The 14,431-nt window shown below is 48.6% G+C and overlaps 1 protein-coding gene across 5 annotated transcripts in view; it reads right to left on the reverse strand.

Moving 5' to 3' along the window:
- NCAPG2 (non-SMC condensin II complex subunit G2) overlaps window positions 1-11,164 on the reverse strand; it is a 73,686-nt gene extending 62,522 nt beyond the window's left edge. For 3 of the 5 annotated variants that reach the window (XM_025291956.3, XM_006041811.4, XM_044947127.2), the window contains exons 1-6: window positions 11,067-11,164; window positions 8,165-8,284; window positions 4,603-4,791; window positions 4,138-4,252; window positions 2,590-2,744; window positions 1,090-1,224 (exon numbers count right to left, since the gene is read on the reverse strand). In XM_025291956.3, the coding sequence (XP_025147741.1) occupies window positions 1,090-1,224; window positions 2,590-2,744; window positions 4,138-4,252; window positions 4,603-4,791; window positions 8,165-8,242 (672 nt within the window). In that variant the 5' untranslated portion in view covers window positions 8,243-8,284; window positions 11,067-11,164. Of the gene's footprint in view, window positions 1-1,089; window positions 1,225-2,589; window positions 2,745-4,137; window positions 4,253-4,555; window positions 4,792-8,164; window positions 8,285-9,767; window positions 9,791-11,066 lie in introns of those variants that run through there. The other 2 variants (XM_025291954.3, XM_025291958.3) reach the window with 2 other exon arrangements.
- Between the last annotated feature and the right edge of the window lie 3,267 nt (window positions 11,165-14,431).

Here is a 14,431-nt window from a genome sequence, read left to right on the forward strand (position 1 = left end):
CACGGAGAGCCGAGCAGCCAGACAGGCCCAGGGAACCACAACAGAGAGACAATAATGTTTTTTAAAATCTAAAACTCTGCCCAAAATTACAACAAATTATCAAGAGGCTCATGTTCTCAGCGCTTCTTAAAAAAATAAATAAATAAAATAAAACAAAAACAGAAAACTCTAAAGATAACAGATGAGCATGTCCAAGAGAGCTAGGCAAGCCACTCTGTAATTTTAATTTTCTAATAGCCACATTAATAAAAGTAAAAAAGATTAAATTAACTTTATTAATGTATTTATGTAATCTAATATATCCAAAGTGTCATTTAAATATGTAATAAATACACAAAAATTATTAATGTGATATTTAACATTCTTTTTCCATATCAAGTTTCAAATCCCTACATATTTTACATTTAAGGCCACAGCTGGATTGGCCCTATTTCATGTGCTCAGTAGCCAAGTGTGGGAGTGACCACTGGTGGACAGTGGAGCACTGGGCCAGGAACCTCGCTTTGGATTTACTAGATAGGTATGAAAGAAAACAAGAATCTTATGATAATAGCTTTGAGTTGTATGCCAATTAACCTGGAATTAGGGCAGAGGGTCAGATCTGATCCATGGGGAAGTGCCTTCTCAACCTTATTTTTAGTCATTTTTAATTTAAAACGCAATCATGGTTCTCCCAGGATTCACACAGCCACCTGTTACCATCTCCTTTAATGATGCAATACACAATGACTTGTAAAATGTTTGCTTAACACTGTCATGCTCAGTGTTTTAATAAAGATGCAAACAGCAAACTCACGAACTCAGGAAAAACTTCCATCAAAAAGCAGTTCACAGGACTTTGCTGGTGCTCCAGTGGTCAAGAATCCGCCTGCCAATGCAGGGAACATGGATGTGCTCCCTGGTCCAGGAAAACCCCACATGCTGTACACCAACTTAGACCACGCTCCACAATAAGAGAAGCTCTGAGAAGCCCACACATTGCAATGAAGAATAGCCCCTGCATGCAGCAAAGACGACTCAGCGCAGTCAGAAATAAATTAACTTTTTAAAAAGCAGTTCACAAACACACCAAGATGAAAAACCACTTGCCTCTTCTTTTTTGATGTAATTGACATTTATGAAGCACTCAAGCAGCATGTCTTTAATTTCTCTACTTTCTTCCAAATGATAATCAAAGCAATACAAAGCCTGATGGATACGCCACAGCCGACATATGTCTGCACCCTGGGGATGACAGGAAAAGAAAATCAACTAATTTTTTTTTAAATAATGGGTAAGGCCACATTTCAAATTAATTATGAGACTATTTTATGTCATCAAAAAGAAAAAATGACAAGAGAAAACATTTTAAAATTTGCAAACAAAGCTTCAGAGAACATGGTCCTAAAACTCAGGCAAAAGCAGAGATGCTGCCAGCCAGCACTGCACACCGTTTTATGTACCAACGAGGAAGTGAGCCTGCGCTGAGCGTGCAGGGCCTGAGCCACGCCAGGCACGGAGCGACTGCCGCAGGACTGCGCTGCCAGGAAACAGTCCTGAACGTTCTTAACTGGAGATGCAATCAGCCGTGTGGCTGGTGGCTACTGCGGTAAACGCACAGGTGCAGACGTTTAAATAAAGTCTGGATTTTAAAGGTGAACAAGAATGGCAGGGAAAATGGATTTTAAAAAGGCAAACCAAGGATGGCTTATGGATAAATTCTGACACAAACAACGAGTTTTCAATCACTCCTATGGTCAGAGTGCAAGCTGAGGATGCAGTCAAAAAGATTCTTTTCTGTCGTGAAATTGACTGCTCCTTGGAGGCCACCCTGGGACAGTCTGTCCCACAGGAGGTAAGAACAGGATCAGCTGCAAGGTACATAGAAAGCTGCTGGCAATGTGTACCAAGAGCTCCAAGTTCAAACCCACTGACCTACAAATTTCCCTTGGAGGAATCTGTGACAAGGGAGCAAAGATGTAGAAGGAGGGCAAAGAGAAACCCCCAAAGATCCCTCAATGACAAGGGTCGCCTTGGCAGTGGAATTACTGATGATTTTTGTTTTTTTTTTTTTTCATTTTCCCTCTTCTTCATTTGCCCAGGTTTCTAAGATGAACACAAGTATCTGCTGTTGTTTGATCAGGGGAGAAAACTGCTCTTTTTCTGGATCTCTGAATTGCATGCCAAAGACTGAAGGATGCGTTATATCCTGTGTTCACCATGCTTCCTGTGGGCCTGCCGAAGCTTCCACAGGCCTGGGCTGCAGTCTACAGCCCCGCCCCGGCCGCCCTCCTGCCCACTCACTCAGGTTGGCAGGCTCTCCCTGACACCTCCGTCCCGCCGCCCTCAGTTCTCCCTGGACCAGTTCCCATCGAGGGGACAGCCTTCCATAGGCCACACACCGAGGAAGACGGGGAGACAGTCTATGCACAACGCACGCACGTGGAGCTCTGTCCACCCTTGACCGCCCACCTCTGAGCATCACCCGGTGAAAAACCCCGACCGGGAGCCACTGGGCCAGGCCTCGCACAAGCAGACCTAACTCCTAACTGGTATAAACATGTGCACTTCTCAGCAAAGCACAGCGTGTACTTTAGAAAGGGAACGCACTGTCTTCGTCCTGAGACTCCTCCTCAGCAGCATGACGAAGGCGGTCTTGCCCATGTTCTCCTTGGCAGGCAGGCCTCTCTCCCACCACTTCACGCACAGGTCCTGGATGGAGCCCTGCAGCGCCCGCTCACCCTCTGGCAGCGCGTACAAGATTCCTGCAACAGAGCAGGCGCTGCACAGTGAATGCATGCAGTGACCCGGGGCCCGTCCAGATCCAACCCAGAAGAGCATGTGCCTCACAAGTGTGCCCAGCAGACATTAGTTTAACTCACCAAGACTTCCACACTTTCTTTATAGCATACAAACAATGGTAACTAAAAATGTTCCACCACTATTGTAGAAGCAGACCCAACAGAACAGGAAAGTTTAGAAGACCAAGAGGTCCTATTGCCCAAACTCCTAACGACGAGACGCTCCAAATCGGAGTGCAGGGACACCCATGGCAACACTCAACAGCTGAGCCAGGGCAGGCCGAGTGACCAGTTATCCCACAGCTACCCCTCAGCTTGTTGGCCTCAAGTTCTGGCTCACTGGTGAAAAATAGCAAAAGCAACTATTATAATGAATAGAAAAGCTGTAGTGCTGTTAATAACAAAAGAGCTCAAGAACTACATTAAAATGCTGACAGTGTGCTCATAACTGTAATCCAGACATCTGAAAGCCATTACTCTAAAGTAAAATTCCTGAATTAATGGGGAATTTTATAAACCATGTTTGGAGACTGAGGATGAACTGGTGGTAACACCCACAAGCATCTGGGAGCTCCTTTCATACTGACCGGGGTAATCTTAGTAAGACACATTAATTCCACACAAGAATTCTGAATAAAAGAGCATACTAAACAGATACATAAGCCAAGTGGCTCTGGTTTATGTGTGAAATGAAAATGCCAGTGAGAATTGATGACAAAATATGATTAGGGAACTAATCAGATTCACACAGTGGGAGGTGAGGGTACCTGTGAGATTTTTCTTAAAAAAAAAAAAACAAAAAAAACACTCAAAGTTATCTTTGCATCTTTTATAGCTATAATTTCATTCAAATAGTATATGATCAGATCATCTCATAAATTCATACTAGTGTTCCTACTAAATTAATAACTATCACTTCACAGTTTAGTTAAAATTTAGAGTACCAACTTAGGATATTCGAGTAGGAGGAGTCAACAACTGTTTCCCAGGTCATATTCATGACGCAATTAAAGAAAAAGAGGCAGTGCCACAGGTGCTGGGCTCCCCTGAGCTGCTGGGCAGTGAATGCCCAGCCGAGGAACTTGCAACAGCTGGTTCCTCTTATCATCTCTTATTGGTCCTGAAGGTTTAAATATAGCCTGTCGTCCAGTAATGCACATATTCACCATCTGAAACACTTATATGCGGCTCAAATGAAATAATTACTCAGGACAGCCCCTAAAGGAATGCTCCTTTGCTCATTTTTTCCAGCTGAAGTACAAGAGCCCTGTTTCTCCACTGCTGGGGGCTTCCTTTTACTGGTATCATTCAGACACAGCACTCATTCACACCCCACGTTACTGCATAGTCAACTTACCATTTAATATAACAGCACACTCCAGTAAGGGTTCATAGTTCTCTCTTTCATTTATGACTGACACAGAAGCAAGAATCACAGATGTAACTGCATGGATTATTTCTATGTTTCTATGCTATAAGTAAAAAAAAAAAAAAAAAAAAAACCAAAGCACAAGTAAGTTAAAATCAACTTAAAATTTAATTTTAAATGTAAAACTTACTAAATTTATGAAAATAAAGCCACAGTTGACACTTATTCTAAAAAGTGAGTTAAAGCTGAACACAGATCAGCAGTTTGAAAAGAGCAGCCCTGAATCCTGGGTAAATAACGATAGGCTTAAAAAGGTGTAACCACATTAAATAGACTTCTGTGTACCCGTGTCTTCTAACTTTAATTTTAACAACGTAAAATTCAATTATATACAATAAATAATTACTTTTTTAACAAGAAAAAGGAAATTTATCTCTGAAGGACGAGGGTTACCATTTTTGAACCCTGCTCCGCTCTCACACTGTCCTCACTGGGGGCTTCTGCTGCCTGCCACTCCTCCACTGGGCTCTCCAACAACACGTCTACTAGCAAATTCTTGAGCCTTTGCCATAGTTCTTCTTTCTGCTTCCTTGATAATTCATCTATCAACTCATTTAGGTTGAACGGGTCAGAAGTATCATTCTGCAAAATAAATAGCAACTGTTACATTTCAAATATAAGAAAACAGTTCTATCTTCTTTATAATGGCATCAAAAGAAGTTTATGTGCTAATAACTAAGTTTGAAATTTGAGAGTCAGGCTGTAGTGTTTGAAATCCAGTCCTAAAAGGGCACAATACAGGAGTGATCAGACAGAAAGCAGCAGATTCTTCCGTGCCTCATCAGTCCTGGTATACTCCTCTTCACCCCCTTAGCAACACTGCCCCCGACCTCAATGCCCCGACGTCGTCCGTGTGCGGCCTGAAGTCCGGTTACAGTGGCGCCGAGCTCAAGCGGCAGTGAGGGCCACAGCAGGATCAACACGCATGCGAGAGGCTCAAGCGGGCTCTCTGGTCTCCAACCGGTCTTGGGCCCTGACTTTGTCCCTGTGTCCAATCTGGTACAACCTGAGCACCACACCAGCCACAGTAAGGGATTATAATATGAATAAAATAAAAACCAATGAGGCCATATTGATAATAAATAGTAGCCAATAATTGGGCTTCCCCAATGGCTCAGCAGTAAAGATCCGCCTACAGTGCAGGAGACGCAGGCGACGTAGGTTCCATCCCTGGGTCAGGAAGATTTCCTGGAGGAGGGCATTACAACCCACTCCAGTATTCTCGCCTGGAGAATCCCATGGACAGCGGAGATTGGCGGGCTGCAGTCCACAGCATCACAAAAAGTCAGACACAACTGAAGCGACTGAGCATGCACACACAGCCAATAACTTATCAATAATTAACGAACAGCATTGGCATGCTCTTAATAGCAATAAATAAATACAGCAGCAATTTGGGATTGGAAAATCACAATTTTGTAGTGATCATTGTAATAATTGATTCAGGCAAGAAACCCCAACTATCAATATATTTTAAAGATATTGTGAAATACACATGTGGAAAAGCGTACTAAGTGTGACTGTAGGTAAATAAACAAAGCCTTGTGTCTCCACCACCCCTCCAGGGCTGCCGCCTTTCCCTCCCCAGTTTTTTTAGCATTTATCGTAATTACTGCCTTGCTTTTCTTGATAACTTCACCACCATTTGCATCCCTAAACCATGTCCTGTAAATAGGTCTATTTTCCACTTGGTAGAGAACTGGGTCACAAGGTCTCTGTTCTTTCATATCTTGCTTCTCTTGCCCAACATTATTTAGTGACACTCATCCATACACTGCATGTCATTATAATTCATTTAGTTTCATTTCATTTCCATTATAGTTTTGCTTTTACTTTTATAGTTTTCCATTGCATAAACATAACAAAATATATTTATCCATTCTTCTGTTGATCGCTATTTAGTTGTTTCTGGGTTTTGGGTATTTCAGAAAAACACTGCAAAGAACATTGTTTTACATGGCTCTTATTTAAGGACTAAATAAAGAATGGATTGCCAATTGAAGAGTCTGTATACATTCAACACTATCAGTTGAATATATATTTATTACTCTAAATGGTGTAGCCGTTCCCATATCCCCAGCAGTGATGAAATTTTCAAATATTCCACATCTCCCCAACGAGTAGTATTTTCAGTCTGGTGGGAGACAGTGGTATTTTATCTTTTTGTTTTCTTCCAAAGGGCAGAAGTTGGATGAGGAGAAAAGAATTTACCTAGTCTCAGTTTACTTCCCCACAGCATGCGTGCATGGTCAGTCGCTTAGTGTTTGGGACTCCATAGACAGCAGCCCACCAGGCTCCTCTGTCCATGGGATTTCCCAGGCAAGAATGCTGGAGTGGGTTGTCAGTTCCTCTTCCAGGGGATCTTCCCGACCCAGGGACTGAGCCCATGTCTCCTGTGTCTCCTGCACTGGCAGGTGGATTTTTTTACCACTGTGCCACCTGGGAAGCCCATTTCCCCACAGATCACTTGTTAATCACAAAAGTGGAAATACGAATGCACCAGCAATGACACAAACCACACCGCGTGCCTCGCCAAGGAGGCCGTGCCACCACTCACACACGTAGCCCTCCACGCGCATCAACGAGCAAACGGGGCAGAGGAAGGGCAGGCCTCACAGCAGCTGCTGCGCGCTTCCAGACTGTCAGTCACGGGGCGTGCCGTGGCACTCTGGAGTAAAGAGACTAGCAAGGCAGGACAGCCGAGCAAAGCCACCTCTCCATCCCAGTCCCAGCAGCCTCCTCTCTGCGGGACCCATCCGAGTGGTCCAGGGCTCTTCGTCTTTCCCACTACTTTTGTCCGGAATTCTCTCCCGCAATCTCCACCCAATTCTTAGCTGTCACTACTTTGACTTTCACTGCATGATCAGAACAAGTGAGGTGTGTGTCATGTGCCCCGAGGTCACAGATTTTAGAGTCGGGGCCCTAAAGCTGGGGTCCTCCAGAGTGGGTCCTAGGCCTTGCTCCTACTACACTGCGTAGATGATCCCACGCATCCCAGCAGGAGCTGACGCCCCCGAGCCTGCCTCCAGCCCAGAGCTGTTCCTGGCTCCAGGCCTGCCTCTCCACGTCCGCCTGCACGCCTCTCACACGTGCATCCTGGAGCCTCTCAGCACGTCCCACATGAGCCATCTCCTCCCTCAAGCCTGCCCTCTTCCCACTTAGGAACTCGCTGAATGAACGAGGTCCTTTTCTTTGTGTTCAAAGGAATATTCCCAAAAGCTGAGTCTTCTCTTTCTGTCTTTCTCTCTCTTTCACACTTTTGCACACAGGTCACTCTCTGCTTAAAAGTCCCTGTTCCTCTCAGGACAGTCTCAACTCCTCAGAATGGTCAAGGTCTCATTCCCGGTGTCACCTCTTGCCTTCTTCCTCAGCTGGTGTTTTTACACTAAACATCTCTAAGTTCAAACACAAGGTACTTCTCCAGTCTTCAGAGTTACCCCTGTTGGTTAGCACAGTCCTTCTCCATACCCCTCTCTGACTGGTTAACTTATTTCACTTTTTAGATCTTTGGTTCCACAGCCTTTTTATCAGGATGGGAAACATTCCATGTCTAAATCTGGGTCCCTCCACACCTCTGCCCCAGTTTAGCCCTTACCCTGGTGTGTTTACACACCTGGATTCACCACAACACGGTAAATAACCTAAGGACAAAAAAGGATGTCTTCCTCACAGTTGCATGCACAGAACAAGAGATCAATAAACGTTTAAGTAGGTGATGCGAAACATCTTGTGTTACGCCCCTTAGCATCCTCACAACAACCCTCTTACAGCAAACACTGTCAGTAGTTGGCCATCGGCAGATCTAATTGTGTTTAGTTCTGCTTTACTTCTTTAAATACACCTTAGTCTGTACGGATTCACTGAAATGATTATATTTCACTTGTGGATATAATGATTTTAGCAAAACATCTATATTAACAGTCAAAATCACAATAAAGCTAAACATAAAACTTACATCAAGTTGAATGAATTGCAAAAATTTTCCAATCAGCTCCTTAGACACTGCTTGTATGAATGTCTCACGTTTTTCCATAGCAGATCAAACTGTTTTTCATATGGCATTTATTCTGCAACACTAGTAAAAAAAACACAATCATAGTTAGTATCCAAAACTGCAAGGAAATCCATACACTACCTGTGATAGACAGTTTCTAACAATATTCTGACCTAAACAAGCTATAACATCTAAAAAAAAAGCTTTGTTACCAAGGAGGAAAGGGATTGACATATACACCCTACTGTATATAAAGAGGTAACTAGTAAGAGCCTCGGAGAAGGCAATGGCACCCCACTCAGTGCTCTTGCCTGGAAAATCCCGTGGACGGAGGAGCCTGGTGGGCTGCAGTCCATGGGGTCGCTAGGAGTCGGACACGACTGAGAGACTTCACTTTCGCTTTTCACTTTCCTGCATTGGAGGAGGAAATGGCAACCCACTCCAGTGTTCTTGCCTGGAGAATCCCAGGGACGGGGGAGCCTGGTGGGCTGCCGTCTCTGGGGTTGCACAGAGTTGGACATGACTGAAGCGACTTAGCAGCAGCAGCAGCAGCAAGAGCCTAAGTACAGCAGTGGGGGCTCTACTCAAGTAATGACATGTATGTCACAAGTAATGACATGTATGGGAAAGAAAGGGTCTAAAAGACAGTGGGTAGTGTTCAACTGATTCTGTACAGCAGAAACCAAGAACATTGTGAATCAACTATATTGATAAAAAAGAATTAAAAATAAATAAAAACAACGTCCTTCTTTTCTTCACTGAGAACAGTATCAACATAACATCATGTTTTTATCAATTGTTAATGAAATTACCAACTAAGGACAGAGAAATCCAACAGCTCTAGGAGGCTCACCTCTCCCTTTCTAAGACCTTCACAAGATGCTCCTTCAGGTCTGAGGCAGCTCAGCAAAGAACAGACTGGGCCGAGCTGCTAACGCCTGAAGACTCTCCTTCCTCAAGTGCCATTCCTGCATCAGGAAAACCCCTGCCAGTCACCTTGTAGGCAGTGTGTGGCCTCGGGGCCGCCTGGGAGCTTGTTAGTGTGCGCATCAGGTGCACTCCTCCCCAGCCCCGAGGGACGAGAGCTCAGGGATTGTGTCTCCCGTGAAAAATCCTATTTTCCATTTACACAGCCTAGTGCTTGCAGTACCTGATTCGAAAGACATCATGAAGCAACTGCAAAGAACATACGTGTAGCAGGACACTTACCTTAAAAATAAATGAAAACCTCCTGCAGTCACAAGCAGAGCAACATGGAAAATTACTGGTACCAATGGCAACAATTACCAGGACAGAGTCATCTTAAATGCAGAACCCCAAGATCTTAACATTTAAATCAAACAACAAGAACAGAAAATAACTTCTCCACATAAGTCACACTGAAGTATGGCCGCCTCAGCCCTCAACTCAGATGGCTGAGAGACAGGCATGACTTCTGACCCGCCAAGCAGGCAGGAGGGCCACTAGCAACAAGCCTGATGCATGATGATGGCTAGTTTGAGTTCAAGAGTTTAAATGAACAATATTCCAAAAAAGGTGCCCCCAACCACACAGAACCTTTTACCTTAAAATGAGGACCTTGCTTGTTTGTGATTCTGGTAGCTTTTCTGGTTTGCTCTATTTCCAAGTGTAATTTCCACAGTAATCCAGTAGATGACCAGATTCACTGCCATAGCCCCCATTTTCTCTCTGGTGATTGTAGTTCTTTAAGGGTAATTAATTTTCCAACTTCACTAAATCTCTCTAGTGAAGTGACCACTTCACTAGAGTGACCACTACTGTGTGCATAAGGCCCCGCCCCTCCAACCAGAGCTACCTTCTAGGAGAGATCACCTCGCCAGGCAACTACCATCCCAAGGGCAGGGTGCTCTGTACTAAGATGAGTATTTAAAAGAGACTTTTGTCACGTTGTCACCGCAGAAAACCCCTGTCACCTGGAGCCAACCATTCATCTCAGAACTAGGAGAGACACCTGGGGACAGTTTTCCCAGTGCACAAGCGCTCAGAAAACTGATCTCTGAGATCAGTCTCTGGTCCAGGGCTCAGGGGCCCTGCCCCGTGTCAGCCCCCGGTGCGGGATGAGGGGATCCTGTCCAGGCTCAGCCCTCGGTCCGGGGCTCAGGGGACCCTGCCCGGGATCAGCCCCCGGTGCGGGCTCAGGGGACCCTGCCCGGTGTCAGTCCCCGGTCCGGGGCTCAGGGGACCCTGCCCGGTGTCAGTCCCCGGTCCGGGGCTCAGGGGACCCTGCCCGGGATCAGTCCCCGGTCTGGGGCTCAGGGGACCCTGCCCGGTGTCAGTCCCCGGTCCTGGGCTCAGGGGACCCTGCCCGGTGTCAGTCCCCGGTCCGGGGCTCAGGGGACCCTGCCCGGTGTCAGTCCCCGGTCCGGGGCTCAGGGGACCCTGCCCGGGATCAGTCCCCGGTCCGGGGCTCAGGGGACCCTGCCCGGTGTCAGTCCCCGGTCCGGGGCTCAGGGGACCGTGCCCGGGATCAGTCCCCGGTCCGGGGCTCAGGGGACCCTGCCCGGTGTCAGTCCCCGGTCCGGGGCTCAGGGGACCCTGCCCGGTGTCAGTCCCCGGTCCGGGGCTCAGGGGACCCTACCTGGGATCAGCCCCCGGTCCGGGGCTCAGGCGATCCTGCCCGGACTGCGGGGCCTCTGAACTCAGTCCCGGGGGAACAGGCGCAGAGTGTGGCGCGCTCCCGGCCCGGCGCCCGCCTTCCCGGCCGCCTCAGAGCCCCGGCCGGGCCGCGGGCTCAGATCGCGGCCCACGCGGAGGCTGCGGTGTTAGGAAACCAACCCGACCGAGCCCCCGTTTCCCGGTCCCCCGCCCCCAGCCCTCCGCCGGCCGAACCCGCGGCGCTCACCTTGTCCCCGGGACCCGCAGTTTCCCGCGTTCTGACCAGATTCAAACCCGCCCGCCGGCTCCCCCGACGCGCCCCGCCCGCCCGCGCGTCACACGCGCAGCTCTCGCGATAACTGGGCGTGGGCGAGGCCGCCGGAGGGCGCACGCCCGCCCCGCCCGCCCCAGGCCCCGCCTCCGAGGCCGCCAGGCCGCTGCGCAGGCCCCGCCTCTCCACGCGAGCTCGCATCGTGACGTTTTTTAGCTTGACATCAAAATTTGTCTTGGCTTAAGTGATTGAAACAGATACAACCTCTGACTCAGGATAAAACTGTGACATCACCCTTTATATGCATCCAGTGACGTCTGAACACGAGCAACTGAACTCCGGGTCTGGGTGAACTCTACGTTTCCCACATAATTGTGTCCTTAATGCAGTATCTGTTTCTGCCATGCAATTTCTATGGACCATGTGTCCAGCAAAATATATTTATAAATAAATGTAGATACATATACTTACTATCTTGTAATCAAAATCCTCTCGATTTACAAGCATATTAATTGGGATACAAATATATCAGAATGAAAGTGAAAGTGTTACTGGTTCAGTCGTGTCCGACTCTCTGTGACCCCCATGGACTGTGGCCCGCCAGGCTCCTCTGTCCGTGGGATTCTTCAGGCAAGAATACTGCAGCGGGTAGCCAATCCCTTCTCCAGGGTGTCTTTCCTCCCACGGATGGAACCTGGGTCTCCTGAATTGTAGGCACATTCTTTATCATCTGAGCCACCAGGGAAGCGTACAAATATATCAGAGTCATATATAAATTGATTGTAAATGTCATAAATATTACATATAAAATTAAACTTGTTGAAACACACTTCTTAATACTATGTTTAAGACTGTTTTCTAATAAGTTGTATATTCTGATTTATGTTTATTGCTGTAAATACTGAGAAAACTTTTTTACACTAAAAAAAAAAGCAGACAAATGAAAAAACAATTGATAGCAATGTTCAGTTCAGTTCAGTCGCTCAGTCATGTCCGACTCTTTGCGACCCCATGAATCGCAGCACGCCAGGCCTCCCTGTCCATCACCAACTCCCGGAGTACACTCACACTCACGTCCATCGAGTTGGTGATGCCATCCTCTGTCGTCTCCTTCTCCTCCTGCCCCCAATCCCTCCCAGCATCAGTCTTTTCCTAGCTAAATACAATAGCATTTAACTAAAATATGTTCATACTCTAGCAATGACCATATTTTACTTAAATGCCAAAAATCACATATTGATCTATCATCAATTTCTTTTAATTTAACTTGTATCAGCTAACAATTTGATTGGACTTTCCTTCAATTTTCGTTGGAAGCAAAGACTTGGAAACCATCTGAATTTCAAAAGAATTTGAACCCAGTCACTTGGAATAATTTCTTTCTCAGTTTCCGAAAAACCTTAACCTAGATACATTGAATTACTATTAATTATATCAGCTACTATTTGAAGGCACTTTTGCCAATACTGTTTTTTTAGATAAAAGCTTTTTTTGCTTGCTTTATATGTTTTTCCCACACCTTGGGGATCTGCAGATTTCACTCATCCATTCCTCAGCCAGATCAGATTGAACCCAGATCAGACTGAACAGTCTAAGGAACTGTTCACAAACTGCTGAGGAACAAAGAATGCATCTCTAAGATTCTGGCCGTGGGCCCACTGAGATCACCAGGACAAAGGAACAAAGTCCCCCTGGACTCACCCCAGGCGTGTCCTCCACCTGGAATCAAGACCTGGAGGAGGACCATCCCCAGGGCTCCAGCATGAGCCCACCCTTTGTGTCCTGAGGCTTTGGGTGTTGCTTTGAGGGCTCATCTGTGGCGCAGGTGCTCTGAGCCTCCTGCGCCCCCTGCCCAGTTCCAGTGGTCACCACACAATGCGGCACCCCAAACCCCAGGCCCTGTCCCGCGAGGCCCTGGACTAGCCCTTCTCGCACCCACCCCGACGTCTGAAGTCCTTTCACTGCGCCTGTGAGGACAGGCCTGCAGCTGCCAGTGCTCACGCTGAACAGTCCGGAGCGGACCCTGGACTAACTGGCCATCTGGGGAGGTAGCGGGTGGTCCTGGTCTGACAAGAAGCTTGGGACAGGGAGGCCGGAGGAGCTCCCTGGAGGCCCGGGGCCTTCGGGCGGTCCCCAGGGGTCTGCGCGGCCCCGCCCGCTTCTCCTCGGGAGCAGCCGCCGCCCCTGAAGTCCCGGACGCCCCGCCCCGTCAGCCTGCTCCTCACCGCCGGGCGGCCTCGCCCACCTCCTACCGCAGCAACCCTGGGGCTGCGGGCGCTCCCGGCGGCCCCGCTCCCCCGCTGCCCCCACGCCCCACACACACCCGGCACCCACACACGCCGCACACCCCACAGCCTCCACAGGTCCACACGCCACCCACACCCACATCCCCACTGCCACACAACACTCGCACACACCCCCACACCCGACACCCCACACGCACACACACACCTCACACCCCACCCATGCCTGCGCCCACACACACCCCCGGCACCCACACACGCCACACACCCCACAGCCTCCACATGTCCACACGCCACCCACACCCACATCCCCACTGCCACACAGCGCCCACATGCACACACCCCACACACCCCCCACACACACCCCCCACACGTCCACACAACACCCGCACACACACACCTCACACCCCTCACCCCACACGCACACACACACCCCACACACACCCCCCACACACACCTCACACCACACACACCCCACACGTCCACACACACCCGCAGACACACACACCACACCCCCCACAGCCTCCACATGTCCACACCCCACCCACACCCACATCCCCACTGCCACACAACGCCCACACGCACACACCCCCACACACCCGACACCCCACACGCACACACACACCTCACACCCCTCACCCCACACACACCCCACGCATGCCTGCGCCCACACACACACCCGGCACCCACACACACCTCATACCCCACACCTATACACCCCACACTCCCCCACACCCGCACATACACAACCCCACACACCTCACATCCCACACCACACACAACACCGCACACACACAACCCCCACATACCCGACACCCACACACCCCACACACCCCCACACACCTCACACCCACACACCCCCACACAATACCTGCACACACATCACACACTCCCCCCCCACACACCCTACATACCCCACATCCACACACCTCACACCTCACACACCCCACATACACCCACCCAGACACCCCACACCCACACAGCCCACACACATCCACACACCTCACATCCCACACACACACACACCCCACACATACACCACACCCTCCACACACCCACACACCTCACACACCCACACATGCCCCACACCCTCCACAT

This window comes from Bubalus bubalis, chromosome 8 (assembly GCF_019923935.1).
Source record: "Bubalus bubalis isolate 160015118507 breed Murrah chromosome 8, NDDB_SH_1, whole genome shotgun sequence".
Classification (NCBI taxonomy): domain Eukaryota; kingdom Metazoa; phylum Chordata; class Mammalia; order Artiodactyla; family Bovidae; genus Bubalus; species Bubalus bubalis.